This window comes from Apodemus sylvaticus, chromosome 3, assembly GCF_947179515.1.
Source record: "Apodemus sylvaticus chromosome 3, mApoSyl1.1, whole genome shotgun sequence".
Classification (NCBI taxonomy): domain Eukaryota; kingdom Metazoa; phylum Chordata; class Mammalia; order Rodentia; family Muridae; genus Apodemus; species Apodemus sylvaticus.
Window position 1 is genome coordinate 126,284,813 of NC_067474.1, and position 27,735 is coordinate 126,312,547.

At 36.2% G+C, this 27,735-nt stretch overlaps 1 protein-coding gene across 1 annotated transcript in view; it reads left to right on the forward strand.

Moving 5' to 3' along the window:
* Positions 1-27,735, forward strand: part of Agbl4 (AGBL carboxypeptidase 4) — a 1,251,089-nt gene that overhangs the window by 501,815 nt on the left and 721,539 nt on the right. Inside the window, exon 4 of the mRNA XM_052175823.1 lies at positions 20,630-20,724. Within this exon, the coding sequence (XP_052031783.1) occupies positions 20,630-20,724 (95 nt within the window). The remainder of the gene's footprint in view (positions 1-20,629; positions 20,725-27,735) is intronic.

Below are 27,735 nucleotides of genomic sequence, written 5' to 3' on the forward strand. Positions count from 1 at the left end.
AACTTTCACTCATCTGGGTAGAGAGGCTTAATGAAAGATTTATCTATATTGTGTTGACCTGTGGTCATGTCTGTAGATGACAGTCTTAATTTACAACATTAATAATGGAAGACCCTTCCCATTGTCTTCAGTACTCTTCTCTAGCCTGAGGGTCATTACCTGGCCAATAGTCAGGAGATTGCATGGAGAACAAGAAGGAAACAGAAAACAAGCAAGCATGTGAGCAAGCATACATGAATGTACTTTTCATTATTCTTGACTACAGATATGATGCAACTAGATGATTTAAGCTTCTGCCACTGTGACTATCCCAGAATAATAGACTATAATCTGAAATTGTAAGCTAAAACTTTTTTCCTCTAAGTTTCTTTTCTTGGGGCATTTGTATTGTAAGAACATAAATTAAACTAGAATCTTTATCTGGATTGTACCATTGGACTATAAGCCAAAATAAAACCCTTTCTTCATCTACATTCTTCTTAATTAGTAGTCAGCATTAAATGGGAATCTTATCTGAGCTCTCTCCTAACTTACACAGGAATCTTATCTGAGCTCTCTCCTAAGTTGCACATTAATCTGGTTATAAACTAGTCCAGAATGTCTTCAACTAGAACTCCTTGTCTTTTAATTGTGCTTCATTTTGTCAGTTTATTCTGAATTTAATCAAATGTTGGTTATAGGAAGTTCAAAAGACACAAAGAAACTACGCAATACTTCTTAAAGTCTTGATTCAGAAATAATATACATCACTTTCATGAATTTAATTGGCCCAGGTGAAATATAAGTTCAGCATAGATTCATAAAGCTCATCTTTTATATGTGGAATAGTAAAACCAGTAATAAGAACATAGATATGGAGATGGAGATGTGACTTAGTGACCAAAAGTACTTACTGCTCATACAGAGGATTAGGCTCAGTACCTACTAATCACATGTTAGCACATGATATCTAATAAGGATCCAGGAGATCCACTGCTCTCTTATGTATGTGCATACATATGGTTCATATAAACTTGTATAGGCACATGCATATATCTATATATTAAATAAATACACATTTTAAAAAATAATACATAGATTAGGAAATAAAACTACAACTATGTTTTTAACAATATGAATTATAGCATTTGTAAGAACATAGATGATCAATAATTATCTCATTTAGGAGAACTTATGCTGATATTAATTTAACATAGACATCAATTTATTCTTTATATCATGCTTAGATGAAAATGCAACAATAGAAGTACAAGACTGATGGAGAACAGAAGTGGGTAGCCCTGTGAAACCATGTAGATATATGCTGACCTGTGCTACAACAAATCCTTATAATGTGTGTGTGTGTTTGTGTGTGTGTGTGTGTGTGTTGGAGAGAGAGAGAGAGAGAGAGAGAGAGACAGAGAGAGACAGAGAGAGACAGAGAGAGACAGAGAGAGACAGAGAGAGAGAGAGAATTGGAAGACATGACCTTGGCTTTGGTAAAATCAAACACATTGATAGCAGAGGAAATGTATTATAGTACTGAATCACAAGTTTCCTGTCTCAGAACTTCACCTTTTCTTTTATGAACTGTCTGAAAAGAAAACATTCCTTTTTATGTTTGTACAGATTTGACCACTCTCCTCTGTATACTATATGTCAACTCCAAGGTATACTTGACATAATTTTTGCATTGAAGACACTGGATTTACAATGACTTATTTACCTGTGTATTTTATCCTTAGGACTGTTGTAAGAGTGTCATCTCTCTTCAATCATTTTATTCTCCAGATTCTCTAAATTGTTTTTAAATATAGAGCTGAAATTTTTACATATACAGTAAAAAATAAGCTTAATAGTATTTTCATACATTTCTCAAGGAAATTAAAAATTTCTTACCACAACTGTTGTATACCATAATGCCAAGGTCTCACTCTTGTCCTATGCATTCTCTGTGCCCTCAGGAGAATTCAAGTAATATTTCCTTCTAGTTGCACAAAATAACTAATAATTCCAGAAATTGTGTGCTTTCTTCTTGTTGAAGAAATGTCTTACAGAAATTTTCTCCTATCTGGTCAATCCTTCTTCTTCAATAAAGATTCTAATTTGTAAGCTATTGTTTTGTTGCATACCTAAAATCCCAGCACCCAGAAGATTGAGGCAGGAAGGTCATGTTCAAGGTCAGTCTTGGATATAAAGCAACTCCCTCTCCAACAGCAAACTTTCTTTGAATTATGTTGCCTATAATATTGACTCTTCTTCAGAGTGAGTGAGTGTGTGTGTATATGTGTGTGTGTGTGTGTGTGTATGTGTGTGTGTGTGTGTTTGCTTATCAGACCTGCCTAGATGTCAAGAGATCACTTTTATTCATATCTGTAATCACAGCTGATGCAGGGTAAGAATATTGTACTTGTTTATTCAATGAGGTGATTGGATAAATATTTTCTTGACTACATGAATTGAAAACAGAATAAAACTCAGTAAGGAATATTGTCAAGTTGAGGGAAAGGAAGGAATTTGAGCAAGAGGTCTTGGCATTGATGGATATTTATTTATTCTGTTTAGAGACAAGAAAGGGTCTCTCTGAATGATCTCGATTAGTTTCTGTCATTTTGGTTATACTTTTGTATAATAATAAAATAAACTTCTTTTGAGAAGCATGTTTTGTTGCATTTTTCCTCTATATCTTTCCCTGCTTTCTCAGTGTTCTGTGAGAGAGAAGACTCTTCTAACGTGCTGTCTGTAAGTCAGTTAATTATTACCTAGCTCAAGCCCCAGTATCCCTGTAGACATTTTGACAATTGCCATTGAAAACATACAGATTCAGCTTATTATCTATGACTCCTATAAATATGGATTACTATTAAATAATTGATTACTTTTACTTCTGACTTTATGCTTTTGTTATGCTAAACCCATGAATTTTTAGCATAGTTTTAAAAATTTGGGTGACAACATGGGTGTGGTGGGTGCTTAACTGTGTATATATAATATTTACATATTAACATATACTTCCTTACATTTGCATGCACATATATTTTTACAACTCTACACACACATTAATATCTACATACATTTGTTTATTCATATACATGCAGATGAACATAAGCATATATATGTTGTTCCCTAAGCACATTTTCTTAGTAAGTATATTTAAACCTAATGACTTTATCATATATATATATATATATATATATATATATGGCATCTCTCTTTACAGAAAGAAAAACAGGTTCAGAAAGATGACAAATCATGGTCAAGCTTATACAGTGAGAGTTAATCTTAGACCTCCCAATATTTCTTCCCAGAATGTAGAAAATGTAGGTTCATGTCAGAGAGTAGGCAATGTAAGAACATGGAGTATGACTTGGAAGTAAGGGTATCGATGAGTTGAATATGCAGAGACCTAATTTTTAAGCAACTCTTACCTATATTTTCTATATGCCTTGTATATATCATGACAACATGGCTAATTTACTATTTGTACTCCTTCCAAGTCCATACTGAGCTTGTTATATAGTGGCCTATGTCAGGCTTATGTAACTATCCCATGCTGCCTTGTACCATTATATTACTTCCTGCTCTGTCACCAGAATAATATGGCAAGAATTAGTTGTTTAAAAATGACTTATTAGCATTGTTAATATGAAAAATATTCATGACTAACTTACAGAATCAAGTTTATTTTAAAATTTATACATAGCTAGTGATAGTATATATCTAAATGTAGTATTTTTTTAATTATTGAGAAAGAATGAAAACCATGATAAATATCAAGTAAATAGATAATCTAACAATTTCAAAAATAATAAAGAAATATAACAGTGAATAATGCATTCCCTGGGTGTGAATGAAACCATTCACAACTGCAAGAGGAGAATGTCAACTAGAGATTTCCCATCACTGAAGTATGTCACTGAACTACAGTTATTAATGCAATGGTAGACTGTCCCCAGAATAAACATATAGATCTGTGAAACTGAATAGAAATTCAGGTCTAAGGAACCTAACATAAAATGTTATTGTTTAGAAAAGATAGCATTTTGCAGCCCCATAGGAGGAACAACAATATGAACCAATCAGTACCCCCCAGAGCTCCCAGGGACTAACCCACCAATCATGGAGTACACATGGAGGGACCCATGGCTCCAGCTGCATATGTAGTAGGCATCCAAGAGGATGGCCTTGTTGCACATCAAAGGGATGAGAGGCCCTTGGTTCTGAGATGACTTGATGCTCCAGTATAGGGGAATGCCAGTACAGGGAAGTAGGCGTGAGTGAGTTGGTGAGTGGGGGAGGGGGATGGGTTAGGGTGTTTTCAAAGGGGAAACCAGGGAAGGGGGTAGTATTTGAAATGTAAATAATAAAATATCTAATAAAATTTATAAAAAGTAAGAATTATTGTTTGAAGAAAACAATATACTGAACTATTTAAAAAGATACATTGTACTGCACTTCACATTTTATACTAAGATATCCAATGAAATTAATAATGAATTTTACAATTTATATTAGGAAACCTATAAATATCTATAAAATAATCAAATATACTCTAGCCTTCATATCTTGCTAATTTTTACTTACTTTTATAGATATAACATTGCATCATAAACACTATTTCTTTTCCTTTTTCCCAGATTGAACCACATATCTGAAATTAGTGTGTATTATTCAGAAGTGATTTTATGACTTTTATACACATATTAAACTGATAACTCTGTCATTCTGTGTTATGATGCTTGCTTTGCCTTTTCAATAAACACAATCCTGAATAATTGTCCCTCCAGAGAATTTGTATTGAATGTTGACAGGTATTCTATTTTGCCAATGAAAGAAAATTTACCCCCTCTCCTGAATTAAGTGTTTAGTTGTTTACTTTGCTCTTATAAACAGATGTACTAAAGTATATCTCTCTCATGTATGTCACCTTATGCATTACATAAATATGTCTTAGAATACATACTTTTGTGGTCATAGTAACATGTGCCTTCATCTTTATTGCCAAGTTTACCTTTAAATAGGTTATTTTATTTTGCATATTCATCAACAGTATAAAATCACTCTTTCCCACATAATTTCCCTTACTTGATATTTTCAGCTTTATTATTTTTGCTGATTTCATGGGTAAGAAGTGAATTTGTTTCTTAGTTTATCTCTCCTCAACTGTTAATAGAATGATCATATGTTCACATAATGGAGACCTTTGCATTTTTCTAAAGCATGTCTGAATATATTTTTATCCTAATTTCTATTAGATTTAAGTCAACAATTTGGTGTATTGGCAAAAGACACTGACTTAGAACTTTAAAAATTTTTTGAAACTTGATGCCTCAGGGAAGGGGGGCTGCTAGTGGGGGGTGAGGTGGGGTGGTGGGTAGGGGAGAACCCTTTAAGAAACAAAGGGGAGGGGGAACAAGGTGAAGAACTTGGGAGGGGGATCAGGAAAGAAGGGCAACATTTAGAATATAAATAAAAATCATAATTAAAGACTAGGCTGCATGCCCAACAACATATGGACAACAGAAAATAAACTCAACAGTATTTTTGAAAGTTCCTTATATCAGAATGTAGTGTCAGAGCATTCCCTTTTCAAATAAATAAATAGATAAACAGATAGATAGATAGATACAAATAAATAAATAAAATATTCTAATATAATTGCCTCATTTCTGCCTTTCCTTTCCTCCTTCCAAGATTTAATCACATACCTCTTCTTGCTCTCTTTAAATTCAATTTTATGTGCATATATAACAAGTTCAGTCTGTATAATGTTACTTATATTTATGTTTCCATGACTGATAGTTTGGTTAAAGGAAGGACTGATGAACCTGAAGGGCATTGTAACCCCATAGGAAGAATAACAGTGTCACGTAACCCAGACGCCTCAGAGCTCCCAGAGACTAAGCCAAAACCCAAGGAGCATACATGGGCTAGTTCATGGCCCTGGGTACATGTGAGCAGAGGATTGCTTTGTATGATCTCAGTGGGAGATGTGCTTAATCCTATAATATATCTTTCATTTCTTTCTTTACAATTCCATTCTTTGTACTTATTTTCATTGTTTTTTTATGGGGTTAGAAAATCATGAATAGTAATGGAAGAAGTAGTATCCCTATCCCCCCCCTAGTAGAAGGCCAACATAGTCAACTTATCTTGAGCCTTGGGGGCTCCCAGAGACTGAGCCAGCAACCAAAGAGCATACAGGGGCAGGACCTAGGTCCATGCACATTTGTAGCAGAAGTGAAGCTTGGTCTTCATGGGGGTCTTCCCAAAACTGGAGCAAGAACTGTCACTAAATCTGTTGCCTGCCTCTGGATCTTGTTCCCCTAACTGGGCTGCCTTATCTGCCCTCAGTAGGAGAGAATGTGCCTAGTTCCACAGTGACTTGGTATTCCAGGGTGGGCTGGTATCCAGAGGACCATCTCCTCGCAGAAAACTGAGATGGGGGTGCAAGGAGAGGCTGCGGGAAGGGGGGACTAGGAGGAGAGGAGGGTTACAATCCTGATGTAAAGTGAATATATGAATAAATTAATGTAAAGAATAAAAGTAGCATAAAATCTCCCAAAACTTCTAAATAAAGGGATGAAATAATAGCTGACTCCTTTCTTGTCCCCAAATTTAATAAAACTCCTTTATGTTCGTATGATTAATTATGATGTTATTATTTTACTTTAAACATTTTTCTTTAGGTAGAAAACCTTTATCAGATTAAGAACTTTTTTATAATCAGTTTTCTGGAGTAATTATAATTCAAGAACACTATATTTTATCAAATGTTTTTATTTGCCATTTGGGGCAAATTCTTTTTTTTCTACAAATACAATATATTATGATTCATTTAAGAATTTGGGGATTTTAAGAATTCTTAAAATAGTTCAAATTCATTATGGTTTATCTCCCCTCCTCTGGTAGATCAAAGTCACCAATTTGATATATTGAGAAAGAGAGCAATTTACCCCACCCTGTTTTTGCAAAGTCTTTCCAGATTTCATTGTCAAAGTCATGTGGTTGTGTAGCACAAATTGGAAGGTGTTTTCTCACTTTCAAGTATCTACAGAATTCTGTGAAGTGTTGGTGTCTTGACTTTGCCACATTGTTTGACAAATCCTCTGGTAAAATTTGCCATACTTTAAGTTTTCTATATGAGAAAGTCGTTAATATAATCAATTGTCTTTATATATTTAATAGAACTAGGTTGGTTTGGTATATCTTCTGTCAGCTTTGGAAACAAAAGGATTTTGTATTAATAAGCATTTTCCCTTTCATTCTAATTATGGAAATTAATTGTAGTATTTTTATTTGAATCATTTTCATCACAGGGTGTGTGTGTGCATGCGTGTATGTATGCACACATGCATACTTATGCGCATGTGCTTGTGTGTGTGTGTGTGTATGTGTATGTGAGCATGTGTGTGTGTTTGTGAGCGTGTGTGTGTGTATGTGTGTTTGTATGTGTGTGTGTGTTTGTGAGCGTGTGTGTGTTTGTGAGTGTGTGTGTGTCTGTCTGTGTGTGTGTCTGTGTGTGTGTGTGTGTGTGTGTGTGTATGTAAGTGCAGGAATTGGCTCTGAATATCCAACTTGCATCTCATATTTCACTGTAGGTTTCATTAGCACAGATCCAACTCTCTGAGCAACTTTTTAGTTTTGCATAATTTCCTAGTCTTGTGACTTACAGTAATACCTATTTTTAATTTTGATGAATTGTTTAATTCCTAATATGTGTCATATCATGCTATTCTATTATTGTTTTACTGCAGGATAATATTTAGGAATCAGTAATGTTTAGAAAATTTCAACCATGGCTTATCACTTCTTCTTTCTTCATAAGTTCCTGACTGGATTTGCTTCAAGATTGTAAGAGCCTTACCTACAGTGAATTGAATAGATCTATACCTTCTTAATTTTCTTTCATCTCATGAGCCATTAACATAATTTTTAAATTCAAGTACTATTACAAATGTTTCCCCCAAACATGCAGGCACTTTTGGTCCCTGCATTTTAAAGCAAGGATCTGCAAATTGCTTCTTTGAAGAATAAGAGAGTAAATGATTTATACTTTGAGAACTATTAGCTTTCTGCAGAACTGCTCAGCTCTGCTGCCAATGTTGTGAAAGCAGCATAACCAACACACATTAATAAGCATGGCTTTTTAGCTACAAAAAGGCTGCAGTCAGGAGTAGGCCTCTTTGCTACCAAAGAAAACTTTATTTATTTGATCTAATGCTTTCTGTATTATCTGTATGTTTCTAAATAAAAATCTCTGGTCTATAATTTGCTATATATTTATTTTTATTTTGTATAGGGCTTATTGACCTTTTACTATAGATAATTTTATTTCTTAATAATTCTGCTACTACATAATTATCTCTTATATTCTCAATATATTTTTTTTGAAACTGACCCTTTACCTTCTAAAGATAATTCTATTTCTGTTACATTAGCTTTCTGTAAACCTAGTCCAAGTCAACTGCTTTAAATTCAGGTTCTTTTAAGTTTTCTTGCCTTGGTGTCTGCTTGTATTAAGTATCTTTCAGTGCTGTGTGTCCTCATGGCTTTGGTTCAGGAAGCCTGGCTAGGAGCAATGAGGGAAGAAAGGACAGACACACAGATACACATACAGCAAAGTCGGGATTATGTAGGGTTCTCTGACCCATACCACCGCGTCCTGGAATTCCAGTATGTTTGTTAGGTGTAACACAGGCAGAGGGTGTAGTTAGTCTCCTAGAAGTTCTCTGCAGGCCAACAGTCTTAGGCTATAAATAAATATCTGGAAGAAGGAAACTGTAGCTATGAGTCTTTACACACTGACAAATGGTTCATAAAAGCTCATACCCAAACTCCCGAGGAAAGCTTTATTGTCCCTGTTGTACTTGGCCTGTATGGTCAATATTTTGTTAATTTGCCATGGGACAGTTGGTCTCAGAGTCTTCATGAGGCCAAGCTTATATCGAAATACACATTTCCTCAGGACTTCATTCACTGAGAATTGTCTCTGACCTCTATATTTTGCTATTATCAAGCTGGCATTTTATTGGGCCAGTGTTCTGAATCTATATTTGGAATTATTTTCCTTTTGGGAGTTTCTGATTCCAGAGACAAATCTCTAATCTCCTATTTGGAGCTTTAAGTCTGACAACAGTTCCCAGCACCTGCCCTCTGCTGCATTTGCCATCTCTGAATCCAGATTTCTCTGCGTGCTTCAGCACTTAGTCCTCTAAATTTAGCCCCATGGAGTAAGTCTTGGAACTGAGGTGAGATTGAGAATTGGGGATTTAATTTCTCTTAGTAATACTTTTGTCCACACCCTGCATAGAACAACTGTATTCAGAGGTACCAGGTGTTTTCAGTGCTCTGCCTCCCAACACTTCTACCATTGTGTCACTATATTCTGTCTATGGACTGCTCTTGCTCTGTGCCACAAACTTTCAAACTTAATCTTGAATTAACCATCAAAGTCTAAAAATATGTGATTTTTTGTCATTCTTTCTTTGGCACATGAAAACTTAGAGAATATGTTTGAACTCTTCAAAATTCACAACCATCTTGGTATCATTTTGAAATATGGGTTTGTTTTTGTGATTTGATATATGATTAATTGGAATAGTATTTGTTTTGTGGTCATATACATACTTAATTTTTGTAGGGATCCTCTCTATTTACTTAACAATTTTCACATTTATTGATGAAAGAGTGTGTGTAAACCATCTGTGATTGATTGTATTAGTTATGAGATTTGAATACTCTATATCTTATTAAATAGGTATGTTTAGCCAGTTACTAATTTAAGTGTTGTGGATTTGTTGGCTTTTATCCTGTGGTATGGTTGATTCTCTCTCTCTCTCTCTCTCTCTCTCTCTCTCTCTCTCTCACACACACACACACACACACACACACACACACACACACACACATACACACACACACACACACACAAAGAGGGAGAGGGGGAGGGGAAGGATAGGGAAGGGGGGAGGGAGGGAGAGAGGGACAGGGAGAGGGAGGGAGGGAGGGAGGGAGGGAGGGAGGGAGAGAGAGAGAGGGGGGGGAGATTTATGGGCAGATATTGCAGTTTGAGTGACAGCTGGGATTTCTATATTCTTGTATCCCAGAACAATGACTTTGGCCAGGAACACATGAATAGTTGTAATAAAGACAGTTTTTTTTTTTTAAAGAAAGAGAATGCTTAGTATCTAGAGAGATGGCTCACACTTAAGAGTGCTTATTGCTTTTCCAGAGATTTCAAATTGTATTCTCAGAACACATGGTGTGAGGCTGCTCATGAGTGCCTGTAACTCCAGCTTTAGTGGATCTGACACCCTCTTCTGGCTTCTGTGAGCACCTGCATTCATATGCATGCACACACACACACACACACACACATGTACACATACACATGCACACACACACATGCACACACACATACACACATGCACACACACATACACATGCACACACAGGCACACGCACTGTTTTTAATAAAAAAAATAAGCTCCAAAATAAGGAGGGGGAGAGAGAGGGGAAGAAGAGGGGAGGGGGAGGAGAAGAGAAGGAGAGGGGAAGGGGGAGGGGAAGAGGGAGGGGGAGGAGTAAAAGGGCATTTAACAAGCAAGGATATAGGCCAGAGAGCGGCGGAACAAGATTAGAAGCTAAAATATTTATGTTCAGTTTGCCTAAAAAGTCCTTTTACCCTAAATTTGAGGTGATAGTCAATCAGTGGTTTTCTGGTCTCATGCTTTTATTTCTTTTCTTTTGCATTTCATCTATTTTGCTTTTAAACAGTTGTCTTTACTTTTCTCTGAATGTTTTCAAGCACCCAGCTTTGGATAGTCACGTAATTCCTGGATCTGAATAGTTATATCTGAATAGCCTTTTATCAATCCTGAACCCTTACTCAGATATTTTTCTCCATTTGCCTGTGCCATTTAATCACATCTCTTTTTAATCAACTTACTGTAGAATTGGATATTTTATTTATTTACATTTCCCTCTGCAAACTCTCTGTTCCATCCCTCCTTACCCTGCTTCCATGAGGGTGCTCTCCCCAACCCACCTATCCAGTCCCACCTCATTGCTCTATCATTCCTCTATACTGGGGAATCAAGCCTTCATAGGATTTTTAAAAAAAATTATTTATATATATGAATACAGTGTCACTCTATTCAGGCACACCAGAGGAAGGCATCAGATCCCATTGCAGATGGTTGTGAGTCACCATGTGGTTGCTGGGAATTGAACTCAGGACCTCTGGAAGAGCAGTCAGTGCTCTTAACAGCTGAGCCATCTCTCCAGCCCCGTAATCAACTTTTAATGAGATGCATTTAGAATTTTATTTATTTCCACTTTATATCTTGTTAATATTTTATAACTTGTTCTGTATTCTTAATTCTGGATTTCTTCAGCTCTTTATTATAGCATATTAATTATTCTTGCAGTAACATTTATTATTCATTTCAACCTGAGAGACAGATATTTAAATTCAACTGCATTTTCTAAGTTAATAAATAGGGTTTTGTTGTTGATGATGGTGTTCTCTTGTACTTAAAAAACATTTTAATTTATTTAAATACATAAAAATACTTTGCAGTTTACCAGAGTTGTATAATCTAAAATCCTTTGTGGTCTTCTTATTCAGCTATTTTTTTCTGATCATTCCTCCTTGTATTCATTGTTTGCTCTTCGCTATCTATGTGCCCCTGGTCCTGTCCTTTTGAGCTTAAGGTGAGTCACAACATGAAAGCCAGGAAGAACCATATTAGAAGAAACTAGCTACTTCCTAGCTTAGAAGAGATAGAGAGTTGTAGAAGGGCCAGGGAAGATATGCATTGGAACTCCCCCCAGTGTCCTGCTTACTCAAATTTGGCTCCAGTTCTTACTTTTCACCACTTTCTCAAGATGACAGCATATTGGAATCCATTAAGAAATTCAGTCTTCCCTCCTCCATTTGTACCAGGGAGCCTGGCGGCTCTACAACCTTCTGTTCATGCCAGTTAGGAGACACTGAACTCTCTAGCAGTGCTTTCACTTCTGAGCGTGGAGGTGAGATCTCCACCTTCTCTCTGGAGGGGTACAGCTAGGAGCACACAAGGCATATGATCAGTGGAGCAGCTGAGACAGAAGTCTTCCCACAGCCATTTGCACCAGGGAGCCCGGCGACTCCATAGCCTTCTGTGCACAAACCCTGCCAGAAGAGAGTTGATCTCCCAGGGTTATGGACATGGGCTTACAGGCTCACAGGAGGGACAAGCTCCAGCCAGAGACTGAAAGACCAACCAACACCAGAGATAACCAGATGGCAAAAGGCAAGCACAAGAACCCTACCAACAGAACCAAGTTCTTCCACCACAGCAAGTCCCAGATACCCCAACACACCGTAAAGCAAGAGTCGGATTTAAAATCATATTTCATGATTCTGATAGAGGGGTTCAAGAAAGACTTAAATAACTCCTTTAAAGACATACAGGAGTACATGGGTCAACAAGTAAAAAGCCCTTAAAGTGGAAACACAAAAATCCCTTAAAGGAATACAGGAGAACATGGGTCAACAGGCAGAAGCCCTTAAAGAGGAAACACAAAAATCCCTTAAATAGTTACAGGAAAACACAAACAGTAAAGTGAAGGAACTGAGCAAAATAATCCAGGATCTAAAAGTGGAAGTAGAAACAAGAAAGAAATAACAAAGTGAGAATTATTTCCTGGAAATAATTCCTGGAAATAGAAATATTCCTGGAAATTTTTCCTGGAAATAGAAAACCTTGGAAAGAATTCAGGAGTCATAGATGCAAGATCAACAACAGAATACAAGTGATAGAAGAAAGAATTTTAGGTGCTGAAGATACCATAGAAAATATTGGCTCAACAGTCAAAGAAAATGCAAAATGCATAAAGCTTGTAACCCAAAACATCCAGGAAATCCAGGACACAATGAGGAGACCAAACCTAAGGATTATAGGTATAGAAGAGAGCGAAGATTTCCAACTTAAAGGACCAGTAAATATCTTCAATAAAATTATAGAAGAAAACTTCCCTAACCTCAAGCAAGAGATGCCCATGAACATACAAGCCTTCAGAACTCTAAACAGATTGGACCAGGCCAGAAAATCCTCCCAGTACATAATAATCAAAACACCAAATGCACTAAACAAAGAAAGAATATTAAAAGCAGTAAGGGAAAAATGGCAAGTAACTTACAAAGGCAGACCTATCAGAATTACACCAGATTTCTCACCAGAGACAATGAAAACTAGAAGATCCTGGGCAGATTTCATACAGACTCTAAGAGAACACAAATGCCAGCTCAGCCTACTATACCCAGCAAAACTCTCAATCAATATAGATGGATATTCCATGATAAAATTTACACAATATCTTCCCACAAATCCATCCCTACAAAGGATAATAGATGGAAAACACCAACACAAGGAGGGAAACTACACCCTAGAAAAAGCAAGAAAGTAATCTTCCAACAAACCCAAAGAAGATATCCACACAAACATAAAAATAACATCAAAAATAACAGGAAGCAACAATCACTATTTCTTTTTTTTTTAAATTTTTTTATTCGATATAATTTATTTACATTTCAAATGATTTCCCCTTTTCTAGCCCCCCACTCCCCGAAAGTCCCGTAAGCCCCCTTCTCTTCCCCTGTCCTCCCACCCACCCCTTCCCACTTCCCCGTTCTGGTTTTGTCGAATACTGCTTCACTGAGTCTTTCCAGAACCAGGGGCCACTCCTCCTTTCTTCTTGTATCTCATTTGATGTGTGGATTATGTTTTGGGTATTCCAGTTTTCTAGGTTAATATCCACTTATTAGTGAGTGCATACCATGATTCACCTTTTGAGTCTGGGTTACCTCACTTAGTATGATGTTCTCTAGCTCCATCCATTTGCCTAAGAATTTCATGAATTCATTGTTTCTAATGGCTGAATAGTACTCCATTGTGTAGATATACCACATTTTTTGCATCCACTCTTCTGTTGAGGGATACCTGGGTTCTTTCCAGCATCTGGCAATTATAAATAGGGCTGCTATGAACATAGTAGAGCATGTATCCTTATTACATGGTAGGGAATCCTCTGGGTATATGCCCAGGAGTGGTATAGCAGGATCTTCTGGAAGTGAGGTGCCCAGTTTTCGGAGGAACCGCCAGATTGCTTTCCAGAGTGGTTGTACCAATTTACAACCCCACCAGCAGTGGAGGAGTGTTCCTCTTTCTCCACACCCTCTCCAACACCTGCTGTCTCCTGAATTTTTAATCTTAGCCATTCTGACTGGTGTAAGATGAAATCTCAGGGTTGTTTTGATTTGCATTTCCCTAATGACTAATGAAGTTGAGCATTTTTTAAGATGCTTCTCCGCCATCCGAAGTTCTTCAGGTGAGAATTCTTTGTTTAACTCTGTACCCCATTTTTAATAGGGTTGTTTGGTTTTCTGGAGTCTAACTTCTTGAGTTCTTTATATATATTGGATATTAGCCCTCTATCTGATGTAGGATTGGTGAAGATCTTTTCCCAATGTGTTGGTTGCCGATTTGTCCTCTTGATGGTGTCCTTTGCCTTACAGAAACTTTGTAATTTTATGAGGTCCCATTTGTCAATTCTTGCTCTTAGAGCATACGCTATTGGTGTTCTGTTCAGAAACTTTCTCCCTGTACCGATGTCCTCAAGGGTCTTCCCCAGTTTCTTTTCTATTAGCTTCAGAGTGTCTGGCTTTATGTGGAGGTCCTTGATCCATTTGGATTTGAGCTTAGTACAAGGAGACAAGAATGGATCAATTCGCATTCTTCTGCATGCTGCCCTCCAGTTGAACCAGCACCATTTGTTGAAAAGGCTATCTTTTTTCCATTGAATGTTTTTAGGCTCTTTGTCGAGGATCAAGTGGCCATAGGTGTGTGGGTTCATTTCTGGATCTTCAATCCTGTTCCATTGATCCTCCTGCCTGTCACTGTACCAATACCATGCAGTTTTTAACACTATTGCTCTGTAGTATTGCTTGAGGTCAGGGATACTGATTCCCCCAGATTTCCTTTTGTTGCTGAGAATAGTTTTAGCTATCCTGGGTTTTTTGTTGTTCCAGATGAATTTGATAATTGCTCTTTCTAACTCTGTGAAGAATTGAGTTGGGATTTTGATGGGTATTGCATTGAATCTGTATATTGCTTTTGGCAAAATGGCCATTTTAACTATATTGATTCTACCAATCCATGAGCATGGGAGGTTTTCCCATTTTTTGAGGTCTTCTCCCATTTCCTTCTTCAGAGTCTTGAAGTTTTTGTCATACAGATCTTTCACATGTTTGGTAAGAGTCACCCAAAGATACTTTATACTGTTTGTGGCTATTGTGAAGGGGGTCATTTCCCTAATTTCTTTCTCAGCCTGCTTATCCTTTGAGTATAGGAAGGCCACTGATTTGCTTGTGTTGATTTTATAACCTGCCACTTTGCTGAAGTTGTTTATCAGCTGTAGGAACTCTCTAGTGGAGTTTTTTGGGTCACTTAGGTAGACTATCATGTCGTCTGCAAATAATGATAGTTTGACTTCTTCCTTTCCAATTTGTATCCCTTTGACCTCCTTATGTTGTCGAATTGCCCGAGCTAGTACCTCAAGTACAATATTGAAAAGATAAGGAGAAAGGGGGCAGCCTTGTCTAGTCCCTGATTTCAGTGGGATTGCTTCAAGTTTCTCTCCATTTAGTTTGATGCTGGCTATCGGTTTGCTTTTACTATGTTTAGGTATGGGCCTTGAATTCCTGTTCTCTCCAAGACTTTAAGCATGAAAGGATGCTGAATTTTGTCAAATGCTTTTTCAGCATCCAATGAAATGACCATGTGGTTTTGTTCTTTGAGTTTGTTTATGTAGTGGATTGCATTGATGGATTTCCGTATATTGAACCAACCCTGCATTCCCGGGATAAAGCCTGCTTGATCATGGTGGATGATCGTTTTGATGTGTTCTTGGATTCGGTTGGCAAGAATTTTATTGAGTATTTTTGCATCGATGTTCATAAGGGAAATTGGTCTGAAGTTCTCTTTCTTTGTTGGATCTTTGTGTGGCTTTGGTATCAGCGTAATTGTGGCTTCGTAGAAGGAATTGGGTAATGTTCCTTCTGTTTCTATTTTGTGGAATAGTTTGAAGAGTATTGGTGTTAACTCTTCTTTGAAGGTCTGATAGAATTCTGCACTGAAACCATCTGGTCCTGTGCTTTTTTTGGTTGGAAGACTTTCTATGGCTCCTTCTATTTCTTTAGGCATTATGGGACTGTTTAGATGGTCTAGTTGGTCCTGATTTAATTTTGGTATTTGGTATCTGTCAAGGAAATTGTCCATTTCCTCCAGATTCTCCAGTTGTGTTGAATACAGTCCCTTGTAGTAGGATCTGATGATTTTTTGGATTTCCTCAGTTTCCGTTGTTATATCTCCCTTTTCATTTCTAAGTTTGTTAATTTGGATACTTTCTCTGTGCCCTTTGGTCAGTCTGGCTAAGGGTTTATCTATCTTGTTGATTTTCTCAAAGAACCAGCTCCTAGTTTTGTTGATTTTTTGTATGGTTCTTTTTGTTTCTACTTGATTGATTTCGGCCCTGAGCTTGATGATTTCCTGCCTTCTACTCCTCCTGGGTGAAATAGCTTCTTTTTGTTCCAGGGCTTTGGTTCCCTGGGGTCTAACTTCTTGAGTTCTTTGTATATATTGGATATTAGCCCTCTATCAGATGTGGGGTTGGTGAATATCCTTCCCCAATTTGATGGTTGCCATTTTGTCCTTTTAACAGTGTCCTTTGCCTTACAGAAACTTTGTAATTTTATGAGGTCCCATTTGTCAGTTCTTTATCTTAAAGCATAAGATATTGGTGATCTGTTCAGGAACTTTTCCCCTGTGCCCATGTCCTCAAAGGTCTTCCCCAGTTTCTTTTCTATTAGTTTCAGTGTGTCTGGTTTTACATGGAGGTCCTTTATAGAAAGGTTTTTTATGTCTACCATTTTATCTGTATAATTTTCCATGAAATAATCTATTTTAACGTGTTTTTCTACGTATTTCTTGAATTTTATCAGAAATATTTTCCATGTAAATCTTTAATTTACCTGAAAATGTTTATAATTCCACTTTCAATCAATTTAGAATTATTTTATGCCTACCATTTTATCTGTAAAATTTTCCATCATAATCTTCAATTTTAACATGTTTTCTATATATTTCTTGAATTTTATCAGAAATATTTTCCATGTAAAACTTCAGCTTTATCATCACATGTTTATAATTCCATTTTCAATCAACTTAGGAATACTTTATGCCTACCATTCTTATATCTATATAAAATTTCCACGATAATCTTCAATTCTAACATGGTTTTCTACATTTTTCTACAATTTTATCAGAAACATTTTCCTTGTAAATCTTATATTCTATCATAAAATATTTCTACTTCCTTTTTCAATTAATTCAGCAGTGTTTTTATGTCTACCACTTTTACTTTTTCCATGAAAAGTGACAATTTTAATGTTTTTCTATATATCTCTTCTATTTTATTTTCCATGTAAATCTTCAATTTTATCATAAAATGTTTTTACTTCTTTTTTCAATAAAAGTACATGCTTTTCAAAAAAAAAGTCTCATCCACTGATTATGTTAGAGTCTTTAGGATACAACCTCCTCCCCAAAGCCCATGAGATACCAAAAATCCCCCCATATACCAGCCTGTGGAAAACATTTGATTTTCAAACTCTACAATGAGAAGTAACAAATAACTTTTGTCTCATAAAGTTCATTACTTTCATGTAAATAAATTGTTCAAATATGAGAAACTCAGGTTGAAATCTAAGGGTCTGTAGGTCTCAAAACTTTGGCAGGGGATTCTAACTTACAAGGTAGAATATGAATGAGATGACTATCTGGGAATTTAGTGTATAATGAATACATAGTGAGATCATTAGTTATGTTTTAAAGTAGAAGATTTCTTGTCCTTATTATTTTATTCTTTTTTATTGAATATAATCCCCATTTACAGTTATAATGGTAAAACCTTTCCCAGTTTCCCCCTCTCCAAAAAACCCCAACCCCTCCTCCCATACCCTGCCTCCAAGTATATGCCCCTTCACCTGACCCCCTCCTCCCTCCCCCCTCCTAGATTTCCCTTTGTTGGGGCACCTATTGAGCCTTCACCTGACCAAGGACCACTACTCCCACTGATGCCTGACAAGACAATCCTCTGCCACATTTTTGGCTGGAACCATGTATATCCCTTGGTTGATGGTTTAGTCCCTGGGAGTCCTGGAGCATCTGGGTGACCAACATCGTTGTTCTTCCCATGGGGCTGTAAACCCCTTCAGCTCCTCTGGACTACCCTCCAACTCCTCCATTAGGGACCCTGTGCTCAGTCCAGTGGTTGGCTGCTAGCATCTGCCTCTGTATGTGTAAGGCTCTGGCAGGGTCCCTCAGGAGACAACCATGACATGCTCCTTTTGGTATGCACTTCTTGTAGTCCATAATAGTGTTGGGGTTTGGTAACTGTTTATAGGATGAATCCCCAGGTAGGGCAGTCTTTGGGTGGCCTTTACTTCAGTCTCTGTTCCGTACTTTGTCTCCTTTATTGCTCCTGTGAGTATTTTGTTCCCTTTCTCAGAGGAACCAAAGCACCCTCCTTTAAGCCCCCCTTCTTCTTGAGCTTCCTGTGCTCTGTGAATTGTAACTTGTTTAGTTTGAGCTTTTGGGTTAACATCCACTTCTCAGAGAGTGCATACCATGTGCATTCTTTTGTGATTGGGTTTACTACCATACTGAATGTATGGGTAGCATTTTCTAGCCAATGCATGGAGTGAGAATATTATGGAGTATGGAATTCTGCAGCAGACATATGATCCTTTACAGTAAAAGCAACCTGAAACTTCAGTCCCAATTCTACCATTTATAGATCTAGAGATATTTTCATTGGATAAAGGAAAAACAACAACAATAACAAAAAAAACCCTCACTATTATTAGTTTACTTTTCACAGTTTTAAAATGAGTTGAAAATATAACTATTGTTCAAGAATGTAATAGTGAAGTTATATATAAAATATTTAAAATGCTTGAAAAGATTTAATCATGTTAGTTAATGTAATAAAATTATAGTAATTCATAAACATTCCACTTACTTTCCACCTTTTAATCTCTTCTTTGTTTGTATCATTTCTTTATTAGCTTTCTCCATTTATTGATAATCTAGCTACTGCATATATACAATACATATTCCATGTTCACTAGAAATGAATTTGACACTCAAAATCTCAAAAGAAAAACGGGATTATGCCTGTGCACTTTGATGGCCATTTGTCCCCTCAATATTGATTTTCTTAAGTCAGATAGTAGCCGAGACCTTGGAGAAAGTAATTGAACTGACAACCAGCAGGTCTAAATTATTAATAATGGAGAAGCCTTGGACATTCTTGATGACTTAATGTTATGACAGATGGAGGTCTAAAATGTTTGGAGTTGGGGTCAAAGACTGGGTCTTGAGAAATGAAAACACAAGTTATTCATAAGAACTCATTTCATGGAATAAAGCCATTTATAATAGTTCCAAATACAAAGACAGTGATTTTAATGAAACATAGTTTTGAATGTTTAACACTTGCTATCATATTTTGTTTTCTCCTTATTTAAAAAAAATGGATTTACTAATAGCTCCATAAAATGTTTTATCTTTTCTCCATAAGTGTAGAGAAAGGCTAGACAATGGTAATCTCTCAGAACATGTTTCTTTCCTCCTTTTTTATTCTAATTGCTTAAGCCCTAGTCTTCTGGTGTCATGAAATATTTCAGTGGTATTGGATGTGTTTCAATTCATTTCATCTTTTGTTCACAATCTTTTGTGTCTCCTTATAAAAATATGTCCATTAAGACACAGATATCTAGACTCTCCAATCCACTCCACTATTGTAAGGGTAAAACATCAAGAGATGATTTTCTCAAGCACCTATATGTATACAATTTGTGCTGACTTTAGGGTTGAGCCCCACACCCTGGGCCTGAGCACAGAGTGTAACACAGAGGAGGTACAGAAGAGGAAAGGAATCTCTAAGTCTAGTCAAGAAATTTCCAAGTAGTTGGAAGATATTTTTGTTGTTATTTTATACCAAATATCTTTGGCCTCATTAATATCAAAGTTCTAGCTTTACCCTAATGATAGTGTTGATTTTCAGGAAAATTGTAAGTTTTTCTAGAGAAGAATGGAAAAGTATTATTTAAAGTTTATATTGAATCCTATACTTCCTAGTGAGAGTCTACCCACTATACTAACATTAATACCCTTATTTCCCATCAGAAACCCACTTAGGTAGATACAATTACTACCATTTATCAACATGGGAATCCTTAACTCATAATAAAAGGTAAAAAAAAGTAAAGTGTTAGTGTTAGAAATAAATATCAGGCTTTCAGGGCTTTGAAACTAATTAAGTGGAACTCAATTGCAGTAATTAATTCTAAAAGAATAAGATCTGTAAACTGACAGGCTTGCCCAGCATTAAAAAGTTACAATTCGTGATCGCCATTGCACTGTGGGGTGCTAGTCTGTACGGTTTCCTTTAACCTCACTTATGATTTTTCTCTCTTAATTATCAAAAAATGGTAACTTGCATAGAAAGAACTTCTAATAAATTTCTGTTTCTTTTGCAGAGGGTCATTTTCAACATTGTTAACTTCAGTAAAACCAAGAGTCTTTACAGAGATGGCATGGCACCAATGGTGAAATCTACCAGCAGACCAAAATGGTAAGAGACCTATGTGATATGATCCATTTCTGAGCAGAAAACTTAACTTGTTGCTTAAGTTTACCTTTTGCATAGTTGGGGCACAACTTCTTTATACTCGAGGATTATGAATCAGAGGAGTTTCTCCATGGCTATTATCTGGGCTTTATGCACTGTGCTTTCAGAATATTGGAAACTTGGTCCCATGCTTAATAGAAACAAATTTTGTTATGGGAGTGGTTATAGTATGATGTATGGTAAACTTCTTGTCTAATTTTATGTATCATTAGAAACATACTTAAAATTGAACCTCCACACACTCCTCTTCCCTTCATTTACCTTAGATATAGATGATGTGTCGGAAGACATTGAAAAATGTAGTTTAGTCCAACCAATAATCTGTGGGCCACATGTGTCCTAGACTAGCTGTGAATGTAGACAAGCACATTTGTAGATAATAATGTCATATCACAAAAATGGTTGCACACTCTGGATGTATTTCTGTTATTTTCTTCTTCATTCCTTCCTTCTATTTTGTGTGTGCATGTGTTTGTGTTTGTTTGTTTGTTTGTTTGTGTGTGTGTGTATTGATATTCTCTATAGACATTGTATTTGTATGGATTTAAGAGTTTTTATTTGTCCCATCACTATATGAGGAGGAGAGGATTTAGATATGATTGCCTACTAATTGTAATGATGATGAGACCAATAGTAATAATAATTACTAAATTAATTATTGAGACCTCATTGTTTTCCAAACACTTTCCTTTTATAGGTAACATTTTATATTTTGTAAGAGATATTTTAAATATAACAAAAACCTGGAAAAGTTGATTGGAAAAGTTGAAGCTAGAGGAAATTAAGTATTCTCAAAGTCATAAAAGCTAGTTATTTATATATTGCCTCACAGAGCCTTGAAACTGCTTCATCTTAGCCTCCATATATTCATTTATTCATTAAACCAACATTTGTTGAGACTAAAAATGAGACAGAGACCAAGTATTAGTCCTCAATCACATAGTAGGTGTTAAGCAAATGTTTTCGTGAATGAACTGAATTCCTTATGAGAATTTGTACATAATGCACCTGGCACTTGATAAATGCTTAACAAATGTCATCTATTATTAATAACATGCAAAATGCTATACAAATGCAAGGAATTGTTAATATTATTCTAGCTTTGATCCTTGTTCAAATTTTAATGACTAGTGAGATGATAGTCTCCAAATGTCTGTATTTATAGAAAACCAGCATTTCATAAATATTGAATTTTTCTTTTAGCTACAAATGATGCTTGGTAATTTTCTATAAATGCTAGCATGAAAAGCGCAGGTTTATAAAAATTCAGATGTTTTATAACAGTTTTTAAATGGTAAAAAAAATCTCTCTGGTCATGTTTTTTTACATTACTGCATGAAATCAATTAAACAGCCCCACTTTTGATCTCTATCTGTCAATAAAGTCTAAGCAAAGGGCAAGGCATCACTGTGAGTTCCTCAATTCAACCCAAGAAGACAATAATATAGGCAGACACATTGTGACAGTGGATACTTCAAGTCAATAAAATGATATCACTATGTTCTGTTCATAGAATCTTTGAAGTATTCTAAAATCATGCAGTCTTTCAAGTTCTATGTTAAGATCTAATGCAACAAGACTAATTGCTATCTACTTTCCCAAATGTTAGCTTTGGATGTTATATTCTCTCTCTCTCTCTCTCTCTCTCTCTCTCTCTCTCTCTCTCTCTCTCTATCTCTATCTCCCTCCCTCCCTCCCTCCCTCCTTTCTTCTTCTTCTCCTCCTCTTTCTCCCTTTCCTTCCTCTCTCCTTCCTCCTTCCTTCTTTCCATTTCACATTCACAACAACTCCCCATTTCTCAAATCTTACAGCTAAAACTATTTCATTTTGGTACCTGCTCCATATCTTGTCACTTTGGTTCTCTCTTTTCCTCTGGTCAAGATTTTGAAATATTATTGAGTCCTTAAGCTTGTATTATAATACCTGAAAATTAAGTTAATGCCTGTATCCAGTGTTGGCAGGCCTTACCAACAACAAATAATAATACCTAGTGATTCACTTTTTTTTAGTATGAAATAGCCAGAAATTTCTGCGGATAACTTAGCAAACCAACATGTATCTAATTCCTCATTTTACTGCCTGGAACTTGAATATGAAACTACTCACATTGTCTTATTTCCATTTCCCTCAATCTAGATGTTTATATATTTATTTTTCAGGATTTTATTGAGCATTATAATATTCTATACACCATGTTAAATGTTAGGGTGTAGAATGGACATGAATGTACAATGGAAAGTTTTATAGAAATTGTATTAAATGACAGGTTCTAAACTAATTGCTAATATTTTACATTGAACATCTTTGCTGTTCTTTCCCTGGATATTCCTTCTGTCAGTTACCTAGAGCGCACCCTACCTCAAGGAGGTATTACCTCACATTTCCCAGTGGTCATGAGCATTGCCTGCCAAAACATTAGATTTCATGAAAATTATTCCAATTCAGGTTTTCACAAGAATAGCTCAATTCAAGCCTGAAAAATAGCTTGCAGATTCCCAGAGTAGAATATCTCCTTCATTGCTTGCTTAATTCTACTTTTCCCAGTACTCAGACAGGAATAATAATTAACATTTTCTTGCCTGGGATTTCTCTATTTTTTGTAATAGCAAATAGATTATGAATTTGGGGGAAATTCTGCCTCAGAATAGATGTTAAGGTTTTATGTTTATCTGGACCCTTATCCTTGGAAATAGTGAAAAATATCATGTTTTCTCTTTTTAAAGTAAAACATTCTTGATGTGTCTCATAAGGACCCATAAGTTATTTCTAGACTTTTGGGTTTTAGCATGAACTTGGAAATCTGCTAGTTATAGAAAGCAAATGATCAAAAGACATGTCTAAGAACACATTTTGCAAATATATGGACATTTATATGAATATATGAATATGAAATACATGAATATATGGACATTCAGTGCTTTCCTGTTTTCAGGAGATAAAGTAAAAACTATCTGGTAGCAAACAGCAAGGGTATAAGAAATTCTCAGATTGTTCTGGTGTACTGTAATTAATTCTGTCATAATAGTAGCCCTCTTAATAACAATGGTTACAGTCTATAGCATTAGAATTTTTATATCACAGCTCATCAGTATTCCCTGATGGTGCCAGAAGATAGTTTACTGTGTGTGAGTACTACTGAAACCATCATCTCCAGACATCTGAGATCTGTATCTTTGTATATATTAAATTTGAGGGTAGAAATACTTACACAAGAAGTTAATGGTGATTGCAGTCAGAAGCTCTGACCCAAGTGTATTTTTCCAACCGTATGTATGGGGAAGATGGAAGATGGGAACACAAGAAGTGTGTTGTATGGTCTTTTGTTGATCTGAAATACCTTCTCTGATTGCCCTTTCCAATACAATAGACTAAGAAGATTGGAATTAACTTTAAAGTAATTTCTACTTAATATTTTATTGTTGATACACACTGTACTAAATCCTGGGATGATAAATATGAACCTGATCTGATTTTGGTTTTTGCTTTTTGTTTGTTTTTAATTGATGAAAAGTATGTTTTTAATTATTCACATAGTACTTTATCATTCAGAGACAGTCTGTGCGGATAAAGTAAATTTCATTGAAATTTTAAATTTCCATCACAGATAACCACTAATTTCATCTATCCTTCCAGATTATATTTATTTGTTCTTGAAATATATGGCTCCTAATTATGCTCTTCCATCTGAGCACTTTCAAAACATCCCTGTGAACTAATAAATGAAATATATACTTCAAACATTTTTCAGGTAATTTAGAGTCACAAAAGATTTGCAAAAATATTCTTCCTTGTTTTTTAAAAAAGATTAATTTATTTTATATATATGAGTATACTGTTGCTGTCTTCAGACATACAAGAAGAGTGCATTGGATTCCCATTACAGATGGTTGTGAATCACCGTGTGGTTGTTGGGAATTGAACTCAGGACCTCTGGAAGAGGAGTTAGTGCTCTTATATGCTGAGTCATCTCTCCAGCCTGTCTTCTTCCTTGTTATATATGCTCCCACATCTAATCTAGAGCTGCCTTGGGCCCATCAGGTTTGGGTACAGGTGCATGTTCTTAATTTTCAGGTGCTATATCCAGCTATTTTGTCCACCACAACTCAAAGAACTGTATTAAAGGATCACAGAATTAGGAATGTTGAAAATCACTGCGTGTAAATCTAATTCTATAGTCATATGGCTTATAGTTTGATTACCATTGACATAATAGCTTATATCCATATTTAAGCGAATACTATATTTATCTTTTTAGATCTGGGTTAGTCAAGATGATTTTCTCTAGTTCCATCCATTTACCTCTGAATTTCATGATCTCATTTTTTTCTGTTGTTATATCTCTTCTATTTTATTATCTTTAATCATTTTTTACAGTCCGGTCTTTATCCCTCTCCCATTCTGCCCTCCCACAGTTTCTCATCCCATTCCTCTTCCCTCTGTCTCCAAGAGAATGCCCCCACTCCCCATCCATACCCTACCAGAACTCCCCACATCTGAGGCCTCAAGTCTCTCAAGGGTTAGGTGCATCTTCTCTCATTGAGGCCAGACCAGGCAGTTCTCCACTGTATATGTGTTGGGAGCCTTGAACCAGCTAGTGTATGCTACCTGGTTGGTGACTAATCATCTGAACTATCTCAGGGGGTTCAGGTTAGTTGAGACTGATGGTCTTCCTATGGGGTTGCATTTCTCCTCAACTTCTTCCAGCCTTCCCCTAATTCAGCCACAGCAGTCTCGGACTTCCGTTCATTAGTTCAGTGTAAGTATCTCATTCTGTTTTTGTTTTTGAATTACTAATTAGGAAAAGTTGTAAGTACATAAAGAATGATATGAGATTAAGGAGAAGAAACAAATGCATGTTAGTATAGAGAACCTTATAGACTAATTGAGCTACTCTGAGAAGCTAGTATTTGAGCTGGATATCACTTGCATGGCACATGATTAAAATTAAAATGGGCTACTAGAGGAAGGAGTAACAATGCATGGTTTTACATCCCATGGGTAAGTATAATTTATTCTGAAAGGTGAAATATAAATAGTAGGTGGAGATATATATTAAGTAGTAAAATGTGTTTTAAATCCTAAAAATGAAAGGTAGCATTGCATTTGATGCACAAAACAATACAATTGAAACATGAAAGTTCAAGGAGATAGTACTTGGAGAGTTACTCAGGAATTAAGTTGAGACGGGCTTCATGAGGCAAGCTAAGGACTTGCATTCCATTCTACTGGCCCTAGACAGAAATACAGGAAGTCAATGGACACAAATCATAGTGTGATTGTCATTTTAGAAAAAACAATCTTACTGAGTAGAGAACATATTAGGGATGAACAAGATGAACAGACACTGGTAACAGTGCACTGGCAGATGCCAGAAGGAGGGCTTCAGATGCCTTGGACCTGGAATTACAGCATTTGTTGGGTGGAAAGGTTGTTGTGTAGGTATTAGGGTTAAAACCCCGGTCCTCATGATAGCACAGCAGGTGTTCTTAACTCCTGAATTATGCTCCAGCCCTAGGACTTCATAACATTGCACAGTTCATTCGAAACATTTAGAATTCTCATATTTTAAGATGATATAACATTGTGCAGATTTCAACTTTGTTAAATCAATTTTTGTAATTATTTCCTAAGCTAGAAACTACAGAATTAGTAAGTATAAGATCTTAATATACACAGTAAAAATAAAATAAAATAAAATAAAATAAAATAAAATAAAATAAAATGGTCCTTGATTTAAAATGGTAGCTTGTTGAAGTTCAATTCCTGGGATTGGGAAAAAAAAAAAAAGACAGACGCATGCACTTTCAAAGGATCCTGTGATTGTCTTTTTTTCTTCCATTTAAATTTGCATTTCAAGTATATTAATTTTCTGCAATAATATCAAATTTCAAAATTAATTACTAAGCTGGCTGTAGTGGTGCACGCCTGTAATCCCAGCACTTAGGAGGCAGAGGCAGGCAGATTTCTGAGTTCGATGCCAGCCTGTTCTACAGAGTGAGTTCCAGGACAGCCAGGACTACACAGAGAAACCCTGTCTTGAAAAACCAAAAAAAAAAAAAAATTAATCACTAATGTATAAAAAGAAAAAGAAGCATTGCAGACTTCTTATTTTTAGATAAGACATGGGAGGTCAACTTCTTGTCTCTAGTACTGCTGAAATAAATTGTTATTATTTGTGAAACAAACAAAGACTTGAGAAGGTAAAGAGAAGAGAAGGAGCAGCAAAAGATCCCGAGCACCAAGGAATGATCCAACACATTCCATGGGCTCCTTTTGCCTGATGTGCATCAGTGACTGCTCACAATCAGGTGGCCTAGAGATGCCAATGAGAACAGAATTCTTTCTAAATGCTCTCAAAAGTCATTTCTTTTTGTTTCTTTTCTGTTTCCTTTAAGAGATAGGAAATTAGTCTAGTAAGATCTCAGGACAATACTGACCCAACCCATCCGAACATTATGACAAGAAAATGTGCCCACTCAACCAAGGATGAGTGAAAAACATAAACTTCCATCCCCTACGTGTACTTGATAATGGCAAAGCAAAGCAGGAAGCCACAATTTTAATTTCTTCCCCTTAATACCAATCCCTTCCTCCTCATTGTCTGTGTGTACACATGGGCAGAATGTGCATCTTCTTCCCAAGTAGGTGGAGGTGTATGAAGGTCAGAACACAGCCTCATGTGTCAGTCTTCAAATACCATCTGCCTTTATTTTAGACAAGTCTCTCTCATTGTTCTAAAACTTGGTCTTGTGAGCCCCAGGGAGCTGCCCAACTCCTCCCCAGTGCTATAGAGTGAGTGGGGCAATAGGCATTTCCCAGTCTGAGAAATAGGAAAAGAACAGGCTGAAGAGCTCTGGAACTCACAGGTCTGTAGTTACTATTGTAACTTCCATGCCATAGTTGTTTCAGAGGGGGAGGAAAGCATGGTTTGGAAAAGAATGTTTGACATGGCTG